This window comes from Dromiciops gliroides, chromosome 1 (assembly GCF_019393635.1).
Source record: "Dromiciops gliroides isolate mDroGli1 chromosome 1, mDroGli1.pri, whole genome shotgun sequence".
NCBI classification, from domain to species: Eukaryota; Metazoa; Chordata; class Mammalia; order Microbiotheria; family Microbiotheriidae; genus Dromiciops; species Dromiciops gliroides.
The window spans coordinates 68342053-68357177 of record NC_057861.1 but is presented as its reverse complement, the minus strand read 5'-3'; the positions used below and the strand labels follow the sequence as shown (position 1 = coordinate 68357177).

The 15125-nt window shown below is 47.9% G+C and overlaps 1 protein-coding gene across 2 annotated transcripts; it reads left to right on the top strand.

The window, feature by feature from the left end:
• Positions 1 to 407: 407 nt before the first annotated feature.
• LOC122730663 (KH-type splicing regulatory protein) lies at positions 408 to 14348 on the top strand. Of its 2 annotated transcripts, XM_043969884.1 has the most exons (20): positions 408 to 803; positions 2883 to 2979; positions 3643 to 3681; positions 4192 to 4231; positions 5069 to 5118; positions 5494 to 5565; positions 5862 to 5919; positions 6382 to 6556; positions 6808 to 6906; positions 7407 to 7505; positions 7641 to 7743; positions 9619 to 9719; positions 10091 to 10235; positions 10335 to 10495; positions 10600 to 10709; positions 11324 to 11412; positions 11501 to 11701; positions 11874 to 11951; positions 12057 to 12214; positions 13425 to 14348. In XM_043969884.1, exons 1-20 carry the CDS (start codon positions 546 to 548, stop codon positions 13431 to 13433), a joined length of 2142 nt encoding a protein of 713 aa, XP_043825819.1. In that variant the 5' UTR covers positions 408 to 545; the 3' UTR covers positions 13434 to 14348. The 2 variants fall into 2 exon arrangements, with proteins under 2 accessions (XP_043825819.1, XP_043825809.1); XM_043969874.1 differs by having other exon boundaries at positions 12057 to 14348.
• The last annotated feature ends 777 nt before the right edge of the window (positions 14349 to 15125 follow it).

Genomic DNA, 15125 nt, shown 5'->3' with positions numbered 1-15125 from the left:
TCCCGATTCTGGAATGCTAGCCTAATTGGTCCCCTCGTCTTCTCTGGCGGTCCGGAATTCTCCACCTTCTCACGGAGCACTCACTGTGGATTGATTCTGCGAGCTGTCCATCTCCCTGAGTCTCCCGCCTTCCCCTCCCCCCCCCCCCCCCGCAAGACTCCGTCTCCTTTGGATTGGCCGACGGTGTTTCCCCCTTCACCCCTCCCTTCCCAGGGCCCTCCCGAATCGCCGGCCTCCACTGCCAGATCCAGGGCACACGATTGGCTCTACAAACGTCAAGACCTTTGGCCATTGGCTGGGTGGCGCTGCCCTTCACGCCGGCGACAGGCCTACCTCCCTCCTCCCCCCCACTCCAGTCTCGCCCCGCCGCCCTTCCCCCGCCCTCCTCCTCTCCCCAGCCGCTCTGCTCCCAGACTCCTTTGCGGCCGTGTGGAGCGAGGCCTTGTTCCCGCGTTGAGCCGCCGCCGCCTCAGCCCGGGCCCAGCCGCGTCGCCTCAGCCCCGTTCGCCCCTCCGCCCCCTGAGGGGACTCCCTGCCCGGCCGCCATGTCGGACTACAGCACTGGGGGGCCGCCACCGGGGCCACCGCCATCTGCCGGAGGAGGAGGAGGCGCTGGGGCCGGAGCCGGAGCCGGGGCAGGCGCCGGGGGAGCCGGGGGGCCGCCGCCAGGAGCGCCGGGCGCCGGAGACCGGGGAGGTGGAGGGGGCGGAGGACCAGGTCCCGGCTCGGCTCCGCCGCCCGGAGGGGGAGCCCCGGGGATCCGCAAGGACGCCTTCGCCGATGCCGTGCAGCGGGCCCGGCAGGTGAGGAGGAGGAGGCGGCAGTACCGGGGGGCGGGGGGGGGGAGGAGAGAGCGCGAGGCTGGGGTCACGTGGGGGGCTGAGGAGGGGGCATGTGCGCGCGCGCGGGGGTCGGGTTGGGGGGGCACGTGGGGGCCGCTGGTGCTGGGGACTGGAGCCGGGACCTGGGTCCCCGAGGGGGCCTGGCCCCTGGAGTCTGGCCAGGCATGGGCCCGGCACCCCCGGGCCCTCCTCATTTTAGGAGAAGGGGGAAAGTGGGAAGGAAGAGAGTGCAACGATCCTTATTAATTGCTCCTTCCTCCTAGGGGTGAGAAAAAGGGGAGGGGGCAGGATCCCCTCATACCCCGTTGAGCACCCCTGATAGAAGGAGGTGCAAGCACCCCTCCATTCACTGTGTCAGTGCGAGGGGAGGTAAAAGTGAGCTGTGGGAAGGGGCACCGTGACCTTCTCTCTACATTTTGGCACGTGGGGGAAGTGGGAGTGGGTGCAGTGACTCTTTCCCATTCATTCTTTCCCCTCCCTGGGAGGAGGAAGAGACTTGGGAAGGGGCACGGTTCTACCTCACCCCTGACTCCTTTTGGCGTCTTCTTATTCCATAGCTCCCAGGCTTTCTCTGCAGTGGTTCTGTTGGGTTTCCGAACTTGGGAGCTGGGCATGGGTGGGGCTCACCTGCAGGACTTTGGGACCCTAGGAGGGGATACCTAGTCTGAGAGTCTGGGAACTCCGGCTCGGAGTTCCCAGCTGCTTCTGATGTTTTCTCTAGTAGGGGGGGGACATGGTTTATGGTTAGTTTCTGCACTGTAGAAACACATTTGACTTTTTTGTATGTGAAGAATGGGTCCCTACTTATTTCTCATCCGGACTGTCTGGAGGGAATATAGTATCTGTGGGTCGTTTGCAATGGGCCCTTTATATGTGATGGGGGGTGGGGGGGAAATTGTTGGCTCGAGGTCTATCTTAGCCTGTGGGTCCTTGCAAGTGGCAATCTAAAGCACTCCAAGATGAGTGACCGACTCCTCCCTCCCCTCTACCCTCCAGTTTGGTGCTTTGGGAAAGATGTGACAACATCTTGTCATGACAGAATCAACATTTGCCTTCCACAGGGGACTAAGTACCAACCTTGGAGAAGGAGATGGGTTCCAGGACTAATGAAAACTCAGGGCTGTCCCGTTAGGGGAACGCCCACATGCCCGCCTTTGTGGTTTGTGGGCATAGCCAGTGGTAGAAGAAGGATTAGGTGCTGCCAGGCTTTGCTTGAGTGGGATCTTGAAGGCCTGAGGCATAAGTTTCAGCTGCATGAGGAATAGCTAACTGAATGACCAAAGCTCTGTGTTCTTATTCCTTGAGCTGCCTGACAATTATTCCCTCAAACCTAGCCTAGAATGAAGGTTAGGAAAGTTGAGTTTGTTTGAAATGGTTTTTTTTCCTTGGTTGTGAACCAGCCTCTAGGAATCGTGGTGGCCATGAAAATTGGAACTTTAGGAGTATAGGTTTCTATATCAAACTTCAAAACTGAATACTTGAAGGTGAAGGTGAACTAAGGAAGAGCCTACTCTTGAGTATCCTGAGGCAAAAATTGCTACCAGCTTTGAAATTTCTTAGATTGATTTATGACTTTAGTCCCAGAGGACACTTGTTTTCACTGGAGTTAGGAGCGACACCTTTGAGGAATGAAAAGAAATATACATTTAGGTTCTTGCTGAAGTAGAACCCGAGGAGGGGGCAGAGTCTTCTTGTGCCAGCTTTGACCTCAGGTTCTTCAGGTCCATGCAGGTTCACTTCCATTTGACCTGGAAACAATTTTTTGGATGCAGATGCTAGGGGGGGCTTGTTAAGTTTTTAGATGAACTCTCAAATTGGAGGTCTTAAAAGTTTTTCTGTGATGTTTTTGCCAAAAGGCTCTTTAGAAGTCAGTAGGAATCAACTAAAGAATCTTAACATCAAGGAGCAAGTGATGATTTGGGGAAATTGATGTCTACAAGAGGAAGAACCTTTTTTTTCTCTTATGCTCTCTTTCCAGATTCTTAAACACCATTGGCTTTTTTGTTATTAATTTTCTTGTTGTTCTTAATTGGTTTTCAGATAGCAGCAAAAATCGGAGGTGATGCAGCTACTACAGTGAATAACAGCACTCCAGATTTTGGGTTTGGGGGCCAAAAGAGACAGTTGGAAGATGGAGGTAACTGCTGACTTGTGTCACTTGAGGGGGGGAAATAAGGGGAGAGAAGTGGTGGTTGTGTGACTTGAATATGTGTTTGAGTGTTTTTATTTCAACTGCTGTGTTGTTTTCTGCAAAAGCTTCAGCAAATCTAGCTTCCATGTTAATTCTTATTTATTTTCTCTTGCTGTCCTAAGATAGCAGATTGTCAAATTGGATTGGGGTGAGACAATTGGTATAGTTGTGAACTACTAGAAAATTTTCTCCCACATGAAACATGGCAAAAACATGAATAATTTCTGTTGAGGTCTGGTTTAGAGTTTGCTGCCACTCAATTACCAATGGCAGCCATGCTAATAAGCTACAGCAACTCTTCCATCTTGTAACTCCATTCTTACTACTCCAGCTAAGGCCTGTCTCTTCCCCAGCAGGAAATGCTTTCAGTGGCTCTGACTGTCCCTGAAATCATTGTTCACTTGTAAAGAGCTTTTTTAGCCCTGGAATTGATGGCAGGGTTGAGAATTTGACACTTTTATGGTATTTGGTCTTCTCAATCTATCAGTCTCTCTGAGGTTTGGGAGGGGGTGATGTGCAGATTTATATGCCTAAAAACATGTGGCATTAACATTGGTTCTGAAGCAGCAGTGGGTGGAGGCTGCATCTAACATCTTCTCAATTCCACAGATCAGCCTGAGAGCAAGAAACTGGCAGCCCAAGGCGACTGTAAGTCCATTTTGGTGTGGTGTAGGAGGGGTTCATATTTGGGCAAGTTCCTGGGGCTGAGAGTGGTCTTTGTATTTGTCAAGTGTCAACTTTCCTTTAAGATGGAAGCCTTGGGAAGTTAGGTCCTATGATCCTGGTCCTCAAGCTCCCAAATATTTTCTGAGCACCTTTTAAGGACAGAGCACAGGGGATCTGGGATTTGTTAAATGAAGCTCATCATCCTTACATTCCTTTCCTCATAGTGGTGTTGTGAGGAAAGGGTTTTGTAAACCTTAAAATGCTATAGAATCAAGGCTTTTGGGGGTGGATAGAGCACTGGCTCTGGAGTCAGGAGGACTGGACCTGAGTTCAAATTCGCCCTCAGATACTTGACACTTACTAGCTGTGTGGCCCTGGGCAAGTCACTTAACCCCAATTGCCTCACAAAAAAGAAAGAATCAAGACTTTTTATTGGGTACCAGTTAGCACCAGACCAATACTCCTTTGGGGTTTTTTGGTTTTATTTTTCAGCTCTCAGTTCTCAGCTTGGGCCTATCCATCCTCCTCCCAGGTAAGCTGCATTTTGAAGGATGTCTAGCTCTTTGCCCTTGCTCTAACCCTTCCTTCAGATCTGCAAAAAGAGACCTATCAGAATATTCAGTTAGTTAGTGAACTTGGTTGCTCTATCTTAGCACTTGAGAGATAGGTAGGGAAAATTAAAATGGAAATCTTAATTCCTCTTTGTTTACACTTGTGTCTATGGGATTGGGGAGGACATACTCAGTTGTTCCTGCCTTCTACAGATGGGATGGGGAAGGAGGTGTGGTATAAGTATTTCTTATCTGTCTTCTGTGAGAGCTTGTTTCTTGTAATGATATTTTTAGGGGGTTGTCCCATGAACCTGTCACGGAACTATAGAGTAAGAGCTGAAGGGGACCTTAGAGTTCATCTTATTCAACTCCTTCCTGTTACACTGGAGGAAATAGGCCCTAGAGAGATGAATAATAATTGCTAGCATTTATATAGCACTTTAAGGTTAGCAAAGAGCTTTACATATTATCTCATTTGATAAAGTGACCTCATTTGTCCCAGGATATATGGTCAGCCTTTGGTCTGGTTTGGGGAGGAGGAAGGGGGAGATATATTGATATGGTCTCCACTGCCTTGGCTTAAGGCTTCATAGGTACCCACATCACCCAAATGTTCTTGCTTTGATGAGCAGTGAGCAGTACCTCAAGAAGCTCTTCTCAGTATGTAGGTTGTCTGGTGCATATGTTTTTGGGTTGAACAGTTCCTATAGTTCTGTGTATCAGGGCAGCTGCTTTTTTTCCAGATAACCTCTCAAGTCTTCTGTCCAGATTCTCTATTCACATTTGAATCTGTGATCTCCCTATTTATCCCTCTGCAGATCTTCAATGACAGAAGAGTACCGTGTCCCTGATGGCATGGTGGGACTAAGTAAGTGTGGGCCTGCACTGGAGTGGAGTAAGGGGTCAGTGTAGAAGCTGCTAGCCTCACCTGGGTCAGGGGCCCTATTATCTTGGCTTCTGAGGGCCAGCTTCCTCTGAGATTGTGCCAGGCCAGACGTCTTTGCTTTGAAAGAGTCTCTTGTTCTCATTTTATTTGTGCCCTTCCCCCGTTCCCCCACCCGAATCTTCTCTGGACACTGTAGCTCTTGGAGTGGCTGCTGCCCTCTTTCCTGAAGATAGATGTGAGATGGGGGAGGGTAATACCTATTACCAAAAAAAAAAAAAAATTTAAAACTTCATGAGCTCTGGGTTACCTGAGTTATTGCCTACCATTTTTTCTTTTTTTTAATTTTACCCCATATAGTCATTGGCAGAGGTGGTGAACAGATCAACAAGATCCAGCAGGACTCAGGCTGCAAAGTACAAATCTCACCAGGTATGAGAAGGTTTCTCGTGAGAATCTACAACCCATTCATTGATTCCCGAGTCTAGTTGAGGAATGCCTTAACCCAGGTTTCTGTTGAATGGTAGCAAGTGTTTTGTGTTTTAGAACTCCATTGGTTGGCTAATGACTGGACAAATATCTGAACTAGAATTGCTTAGGCAGAGTGGGTGGCCAGAGTAGTGTTTGGGGGAAGTTTCTCTATCTTTACCTGGATCAGGGAAAGTTTCTTTTTGTTAATAGACCTTGATTCTTGACTCCATGTCCCTTTTTTTTTTTTTTTTTTTCAGACAGTGGTGGCTTACCAGAGCGAAGTGTGTCACTGACAGGAGCCCCAGAATCAGTGCAGTATGTATTTTGCTTTTGCTGCCCATTTGTAGGAAGGGAATGCATCCAGATCCATGTGCTTAGGGCTTTTCAGAGTAACAGATGAATAAGTATTGGTTTAGCTTTTGGGATGGGAGGGGGAAGGACGTAGTGTTTGAGCCTTATGTTTCTCTGGGCCTTTGTACCATTCAGAACAAGAGGGTCTTTGGCAGTAAGGTTTTTTCCACCTATAACATAGTCTATGGGGTTGATCATGGTTGGGCTACATGTCCCTGAGTTCTTTAACTTGCTGGTTCAAATACTTTGGCAATGACGGTTGTCCTCTCCCCTAAACACCTGTATTCTTTAATGATGATTTTGTTTGCCAGGAGGTATATAAACCAGGCACCACTTAAATACTTTTTAGGCTAAGGGAGTATTTGGGAACATAACCACTTAACTGTCGGTGCCTTACATGTGCATATCCCTCTTCTCTCTCCACAGGAAAGCAAAGATGATGCTGGATGACATTGTGTCTAGGGGCCGAGGTGGTCCTCCAGGACAGTTCCACGATAATTCAAATGGGGGGCAGAATGGCACTGTGCAGGAGATCATGATTCCCGCCGGAAAGGCGGGACTTGTGATTGGCAAAGGCGGGGAGACCATTAAGCAGCTGCAGGTGTGAGAGTGACCCTGAGGAAAGCTCTCTTCCAGGCCCAGTCCCCTTCCCTTTCTCAAAGAACGGTCCTATAGGGCTTGGCATTGATCTCTGCCACCATTCAGCAGAGACTCACAGAGCTTTCTTATCATTTGTCCTTCCCTGAACCACCCTCTGTCTTGAATCCTGTAATATTGCCAAGCCCTTTCCCTTGCCCTGACCTGTTGAGCAAGAGCCCATCATTAACTATGGCATTGGTGGTGGTTGTACAGGAGCGAGCTGGAGTGAAGATGATTCTAATCCAAGACGGATCCCAAAATACCAATGTGGACAAACCTCTCCGGATCATCGGGGACCCTTATAAAGTACAGGTAAAGAAAAGAAAGGAAAGGAGTGGTTAGTAAGACTTCAAGGGGTGAGATTTTTACAGAAGGAGGCAGCTGTCCTGAAGGAGAAGTGAAGCTTAGGCTAGAATGGAGATGGTTCTTGCAAAGATCGTGGCTGTGGATCGGGGTTGAGTTTTTTCCTCAGTTCAGACTTCCTTGAGTGTAAGAAGATAAAAATTACCCCTTGGCCTAGTTTCAATTTATTTGGGGTTTTCCCTCTGGAATAGTTGGCTCTTAGATCCCTGCAAAGTTGTTTTTCCCTTCTATACCTACCCCTCCCTTTACCTTTGTGACAGGACTCAATTTTGCCTACCACCCATCAGTATTGTTAAAGGTCAGCTGAGTAAAGAGTGGATATTCTATTGGGATCCAGAAGATAAGATAGCTGTTGTCTTTTGGTTGTGGTAGGGTTTGAGGGAGAACAAAAAAGTAATTAGGGGAAGAGCCAGTTTCTGTCCTGCTTATGAGTACCACATATGTTGTAGCAAGCCTGTGAGATGGTGATGGATATCCTCCGAGAACGTGACCAAGGAGGCTTTGGAGACCGGAATGAATATGGATCCAGGATTGGTGGTGGGATAGATGTAAGAATGCTTCTTCTTGGGTCACCAGGGTCAGGGATGGAAGGGGGGTATTGTTAAGGGTGTCCTTGCTGCCTGGCAGCAGAGGGCAGCAGAGACATAGGAATTCGTAGATCACATTGCTTTTCCTTTACTCAGGTGCCAGTGCCTAGACATTCTGTTGGTGTGGTCATTGGCCGGAGTGGAGAAATGATAAAAAAAATACAAAGTGATGCTGGTGTCCGGATACAGTTCAAGCAAGGTCAGACTCCCATTACCAAGTTAAGACTGAATGTGTATGTTTTGCATGACTGTACATGTATAACTTATTTTGAATCCTTGAGTTCTTAACGGAGGAGGGGGGAAGGAAGAGTATTTGAAACACAAAGGTTTTTTGTTGTTTTTTGTGGAGCAATGGCTGTTAAGTGACTTGCCCAGGGTCACACAGCTAGTAAGTGTCAAGTGTCTTGAGTCTGGATTTGAACTCAGGTCCTCCTGAATCCAGGGCGGGTGCTTTATCCACTGCGCCACCTAGTTGCCCCTTTCACATAGATTCTTAAAACTTTGTTTTTCGGGGCAGCTGTGTGACCCTGGGCAAGTCACTTAACCCCCATTGCCCTGCAAAAAAAAAAAAAGAATCGATGTGAAAATTTCTTTATACGTGTGACTTGGGGAAAATTCTAAATAAATAAACAAAACAAAGATTGAACATGTAGATTAGCTTCTCAAAATCTGGGTTGGAAGGAACCCTAGAGGCTTCAGCTTGTACCCAGGGCAGGACTCTACAAAGCAGTCCTACCTGTGGTCATCCATCTTCTTGAATACCTGGAGTGGCCAGGAACTCAATTAAATTATCTCCAGAAGCAGCCAGTTCCCTCGAGTAGCTCAGATTATTAGAAAATGTTTCCTTTTAAACTTAACTCTCAGACCTAGGAAGGAGGCAAAGAGATCAAATCTGAAGTCTTTAAATTGGGTTGAAGTCACCTCTGTGACTTCCTATATTTTTCCTCTTCAGATATTTGGAAGTAGATTTGGGGCATGGCTATGCCCTTGACTCTGATTCCAGGGGGAATATTTTTCTCCCTTAGTTAACTTGTTCTCTTCCTTTGAATGGCAAATCTGCCTGGGGAATGAGACTGCCCTTACCCTGACCTGTTAAGAGTATTTCAGATCCAGTCATTGCTGGGGGGCAGTGATGGGGAATGAGCCCATTAGTTAACCTGTTACTGCTTTACATTAACCGGCCTAGTTCTCTTTCTCTTATGGGACTATCCACATCTACCCTGGTAATGAGGGGTGAACATTACGTCTTGGAGACAGTGACCACCAGCTTTGCCATCAGATACGCTAATTAATTACTTCTACAAGTGAGCAAATGGTGTTGAGCCAGCCACCAGAGAGGGAGGCGCTTGGAAATGACAGCGCCGATAAGCAGTATTGGAGAGGATTCAACAAGAAAAATTGTTTTCAACTTAGTAATCATGAACAAATAATCCAAATATAAAATGAAAGCAATTGTACATAAAAACATAGAGCTTCAAATGTTTTACCTTTTGTCTTTAAGGGATGTATGTGAACTTAAGTATCTTCTGAACCTTTTCTTATTTTATTGCTATTTGTCATGGTATGTAAATGTCCTGGTGCTGCTTTCTTGACTATGACTTAACCATGATTTTAATATTTCTCACATGATACATGTCAAAATGTATACATCCCTTCCCTAGTTTTTGAAAACCCCATGTTTTCAAGATTTTTTTTTTAATTATTGCAAAGCTGCTAGATTTCATAGGAATTTCATAGGAGATGGATGGGAACCCTAGAATTTATGTACTTAAGCAGACCCAAAGAGTTTAAGCAGTTTTGCCAAAAGCAACATGGGTACTAAATAGAAAAACCTATCTCCTTTAATTTCTTTTTTTTTTTTAAGTGACTTGCCCAGGGTCACACAGCTAGTAAGTGTGAAGTATGTGAGGCCGGATTTGAACTCAGGTACTCCTGACTCCAGGGCTGGTGCTCTATCCACTGTGCCACCTAGCTGCCCCTCTCCTTTAATTTCAAACCTAATCTCTCATGAACTTTTATTTCAGTCACATGGTCTTATTTTAAAAACTGAACCTTTTTTTTGGCTGGGTTTCAGATGATGGAACAGGTCCTGAGAAGATTGCCCACATCATGGGACCTCCAGACCGGTGTGAGCATGCTGCCCGAATCATCAATGACCTTCTCCAGAGCTTAAGGGTAGGCCCAAAAATGTGGAGTGGAGGGAGCCTAGGGGAATGGGGAGCCAAAACATCTAACCCCACCCTGCAAGGCTTAGAACGGAACTTGGAACACACTTGTTTGGCTTTTGTGTTTATTCTATGTTGTATTCCATGTTAGTCTACTTTCAGGGTCATGGAATTTAGAACTGGCAAGGATTTTTAGCAATCATCTATAGCATAGTTCCCTTTGTTTTACAAATGAGGACACTATAGTACCCAAGAAAGTTAATTGACTTTGGGATCATAAAGAGCAGAACTAGGATTTGAACCCTGTCTGTAGTACCTGCTGCTTCATTCTGAGATCATCATTTCATTTGCTGATCCTCACATAGTCTTTATCTCTTACAGAGTGGTCCCCCAGGACCTCCCGGGGGCCCAGGCATGCCCCCTGGAGGCAGGGGCCGAGGCCGAGGCCAAGGCAACTGGGGGCCTCCTGGTGGAGAGATGACTTTCTCCATTCCAACTCACAAGTGTGGGCTGGTCATCGGCAGAGGTAAGTGTCACTGCCCACTGCACTGCCAAGAAGACATGGGTCTTCCCTCTTAAGCATATGTTAGCTATACCCAGAGCTCTCCTTCTATTTTTCCTTTAGGCGGGGAGAATGTGAAAGCCATAAATCAGCAAACAGGCGCCTTCGTGGAGATCTCTCGGCAGCTCCCACCAAATGGGGACCCTAACTTCAAACTCTTCATCATCCGGGGATCACCTCAGCAAATTGACCACGCCAAGCAGCTTATTGAAGAGAAGATTGAGGTGGGGACAGGGAACAGGGCTGTGGAAAACACTCTGTGGCCACAGCTTTTGTCTCCTTGTAGTTTGTGTCACTAAGCCCAGACTTTGTTTTCCTTTCCTACCAGGGTCCTCTCTGTCCGGTTGGACCAGGTCCCGGGGGACCAGGTCCTGCTGGCCCAATGGGGCCTTTCAACCCAGGGCCTTTCAACCAGGGGCCTCCAGGAGCTCCTCCTCAGTGAGTATCTTATGACTCCAGGAATCTGGGAGAAGGGATGATGGGGAAGGAGGCAGGTTTTAAGGCCCATGATGTCAATAAGGTACCATTGATATTTGCTATTAACTGATTCTTCTTGGTGGCATGAAGACTTGGATAATTTTCAGAGCCTTTTGATGTCAAAGGTGAAAGTGCCCTTAGAGTTTTTCAAATAGTAGATCTGAGCTGAAACAAGCCTCAGAAGTCAGCAGTCTCCTCCACAATGGTCCTGTGACAAGGGACAGTGTCACTGTTATTTTCACACAGCTAGCAATTATTAGTTACAAAGTATGGGACCATTTGTTTTTGGTATGAAACTTTCTAGTGATGGGGAACTTTTTACCTACTACAGCAGGCCACTCCATCAAATTGATAAGTTTTTATCTAGCCAAAATTGGTCTCTGTAACTTCCAGCCATTGACCTCATTGTATAGATAAGAAAATGTATGTCTAATGAAAACCTACTTGGGGTTACACCACAGTTTATCTGATAGATCCAGAATCTCCTTCCATCTTCATTCTCTCCACCCTTGATGCAAAAGCCAAGTTCTATCGTTACTCATCAGTACCTTCTTCCTTATATTTTTTTTTTTAAGTGCGGGAGGACCCCCTCCACACCAGTACCCACCTCAGGGTTGGGGCAACACCTATCCACAGTGGCAGCCACCTGCTCCTCATGACCCCAGTAAGTAATTAGCTATAGAGGAAAGAGGCTCAATTCCCCCCACCCCACCCCCCCAATCTTTTCTCTCAACTCTGTCTTTACTTTCCAGATAAAGCAGCAGCTGCAGCAGCAGATCCCAATGCCGCCTGGGCTGCCTACTATTCACACTACTACCAGCAGCCCCCAGGCCCTGTGCCAGGTCCAGCACCAGCCCCCACGGCCCCACCTGCCCAGGGGGAGCCCCCACAGCCCCCACCCACCGGACAGTCAGACTACACTAAAGCCTGGGAAGAATATTACAAAAAAATAGGTAAGATTGGGGAGGGATCACTGAGAAGGAAGATGGGGTTAGTTAGGTGACTCTCGAAAGAGGAGCATCAGTGACCAAGGGAGCAAAAAGAAAACGGATTGACATGGATGTCATTTCTTCAATGGCCAAGAGCCACAGCTTTGATGGTCTTCCTCTCTTCATGCTTCTTTAGGCCAACAGCCTCAGCAGCCTGGTGCTCCCCCCCAACAGGATTACACAAAAGCCTGGGAGGAGTACTATAAGAAACAAGGTGAGTTGGTGCCTGCTGCATTCTAGGCTTGGAAAGGGAAGAGGGGTCTGACTTGATCAAAGGAAACCCAACTTTTTCCCTCTTCACTCTTCTCCCCAACCACAGCGCAAGTGGCCACTGGTGGTGGACCTGGAGCGCCCCCAGGCTCTCAGCCTGACTATAGTGCTGCCTGGGCCGAATATTACAGACAGCAAGCCGCCTACTACGGACAGACCCCTGGTCCTGGCGGCCCCCAGCCACCACCCACACAGCAGGGACAGCAGGCAAGTGGGAATTGCCACCCTCCTCCTCCTCCTTTTTCCTTCCAACCCCCGGCTACCGTCCATCCTGCCTTAGTGGGTAGCGCCGGAAATCCCTTCCCCTGCGGGGTGTGCCCTTGATGCCAGCATCGGGGGCCATGTGGCCGGAGGTCTCCGGGAGTCCCCACGAGACGGGGGACAATGTGCGCTGGGCCCAGAGGTTAAACAGAAGAGGCCTCCCTCCGCCAGCCTGCTTGTTCCTGTGTAACGCTGTCGTGATGTTGGGGGAGAGCACGAAAAAAATACAAGGTGGAACTTTTGAACTGGTGGGTGGTCCTGGGGTGGGTGGGGGGTGGGCAAATAGCTTGAATGTTGGTTGCCATCCCAGCCAACTAACTCACTCTCACTCACTCTGTCTCTTTCTCTCAATCTGTAAATCTGGCCACTTGAGTTTTAAAAAGCCTTTTTCCTCCCCTTCCCCAGGTTATGGATTTATTATTTTTTTATCAATGATCATTTCCCCCCAAGTCTGAGTGATTGTGTGTGTTGCAGGCACCCCCTCTCCAGGGTCAGCGCCATCTCTGGCGGAGAAGAGGGGACCTCCCCAGGGAGGGGTCAAGGTCTCCCTTTCTGCCCTTCCCTGGCTGCTGCTCCCCATCCCCACTCCGCCTTGGCTCAGTCTCTTCTGCGAATTTTCTCTCCCCCCTTCTGTCACTCTTGTGCCCGCGCCTCCGATCCTGATCCTGGTCTTGTCTGTGGAAGTGGGCATGACGATCATTGCCACCCTCAAACCTACCTCACAGGGGTGTTGTGGGGACACCATGATCTTGAACAATGTTTGTTGTAAAGCGCCGGGAATTGCCCTCCTCCGAATGAGGGTGCACCCCCGAGAAGGAGAAGTCATCTCGCGCTCTCTCTTCCTGCCTGTTATGTGGTTGTTTCTCATTCTTCTTGTTCAAAGAGCCAGAGAGTCTGATTTCAAATACATACTTTGGAGCACTTGCCTAGGGAGTTGAACTCCACCCTCTGGCCTGCAAAAATTCACTGCATTTGCCACAGGGTTGGGGGGAGTTCCCTGCCTTCCTCTCTTCTCTTCTCCCCCAGCAAAACAAAACAAAACAAAACACTGCTCCTTAGGCTGTTCTAATCCCATCCTGGTGACCCTTCTAGTCTCCACTTCCCTTCCTCCCCTTCCCCTGGTAGTGACCAATTCCTATCTCTTCCCTCTCCGCAGGCTCAATGAATCGAATGAATGTGAACTTCCTCATCTGTGAAAATCTTTTTTTGTTTGTTTTTTTTTGTTTTGTTTTTGTTTTGTTTTTGGCAAGAGAGCGATGGCTGCCTTGGGGAGGAGGGAGTGGGGTGAAGGGGGAAGCAGGCCCCGCTAGGCGGATAGAGCACTTGCTGAGTGTTTTGCGCTCTCTCGCTCTCTTCTCGCTCGTTCTCACTCTCTTTCTCTGTGTCTCACATACTTTTTTCTCTCAAAACTCTGGATTCCTCATTTTGAGCCGGCCATAGAAGAACTAAATCTCTGCAAAAAAGCAAACAAATAGAACCTATAAAAATTTCTCTCTCTCTCTCCCCCTCCCTCCTTTTCTCTCTCTCTCTCCCTCTCCCCCTCTTCCTCTCTCTTACCCCTCCCCCCCCCACCTCCCCTCTTGCCTTCCTGAAACTTGCCTTTTTCAGGGTAAGGCAATCCATCCATCCATCCCTCCCTCCCACAGACACATCACCACCACCAGCCCCCTTCTTATTTTTAAAATAAACTTTTCAAAAGAAAAAAATCATCTTGCTTTTTTTTTTTTTTAGTTAGAGTTGGAACATTCCTTGGAGTAGGTGTTGGGGCTGCAAGAAAAAATAGAAAAATATCTCCCTTGCCCCCTCCTGAAACAGCAAGGCCCACTCGAACCCCCTTGGTCTCCCATCCTTCTCTTCTTGCCCTCTTTGAGTAGCAACTCCTGACGTTCGTTCCTTTTCGTCCCTTCCCCTCTCCAATTCCTGGGACTGGTCTGTCATATTTCATTTGTTCGAGAGGAGATTGAAAATGAAAACAAAATGGGAAAGAAAAACTTTAAAAACTTTAAAAAAACAATTGTATGGCAGTTTTTACTTTTTATCGCTCGTTTTTAACTTCACAAATAAATGATAACAAAACCTCCCCCTGTGTCCGCTGGGTGCTCTCTGTCCTTATTCTCTCTGTCCGTAGGATTTTGAAGCGGATGTTCACTATAGATGTTGTAAAAGCCTGATAATGGTGATTGAAAAATACAAGCTTCCTGTGTTCTTTTTTTTCTTTTTCTTTTTTATTTTCTAAGAAAACAAAAAAAAATACAGAAGAAAATAGTTTTCTGAAGGCGCATTGTGCTTTTATTCCCCCCCCCCTTTTTTTTTTTTTTTGTTAAATAAAGTGCTTTTTTTGTTTTAAAAAACCCACCTTGTGCTGGGTGCAGTTGTTTGCTGGTGGGGAAAGCGCCGTTTAGGATGTGGGTGGGACCTGGAGTAGAACCCTGGGCCTCATCCCCCATGTCCCTCATCCCCCATGTCCTTCTGTCAATTCTGGGAGGACTGAGGGCCACCTGCCTATTTCCTGTGCAGAGTTCCTATGGTTATTTTCCTGTGCTTGCAAAACAGGGACCTTCTCCCTTGGGATTTGGGGGTGGAGAAGCTGGAGCATCAGCTGATGCTTGGCACCCGGTGGTTCCCATGGCTGCGGTCTCCTGGTAGAACCCCAAGTGCTGGTGGCCAAAGAAGAGAAGATAAGTCTTGCAGTGGGAAGTATGCAGACAGCTGTGGAGTCGGGACCTTGGGCTCACATCCCACCTCTGCTACTTGCTGCCTATGAGATGTGCCTCAAAGGGCTGTAGAAAGAAGCCTTACATCATGCTATAAATGTCAGCTAAGATTTCCCCTCCCTGGGCTTGAGTGTCTTCATCTG

What these genes read in the sequence shown, in the direction of transcription:
- LOC122730663 (XM_043969874.1), top strand. Translation starts at nt 546, where the DNA reads ATGTCGGACTACAGCACTGGGGGGCCGCCACCGGGGCCACCGCCATCT. An exon ending in AGACCATTAAGCAGCTGCAG is followed by an intron (nt 6,557 to 6,807) that starts GTGTGAGAGTGA and finishes GTGGTTGTACAG; the next exon opens with GAGCGAGCTGGAGTGAAGAT. An exon ending in GGAGTACTATAAGAAACAAG is followed by an intron (nt 11,952 to 12,056) that starts GTGAGTTGGTGC and finishes CCCCAACCACAG; the next exon opens with CGCAAGTGGCCACTGGTGGT.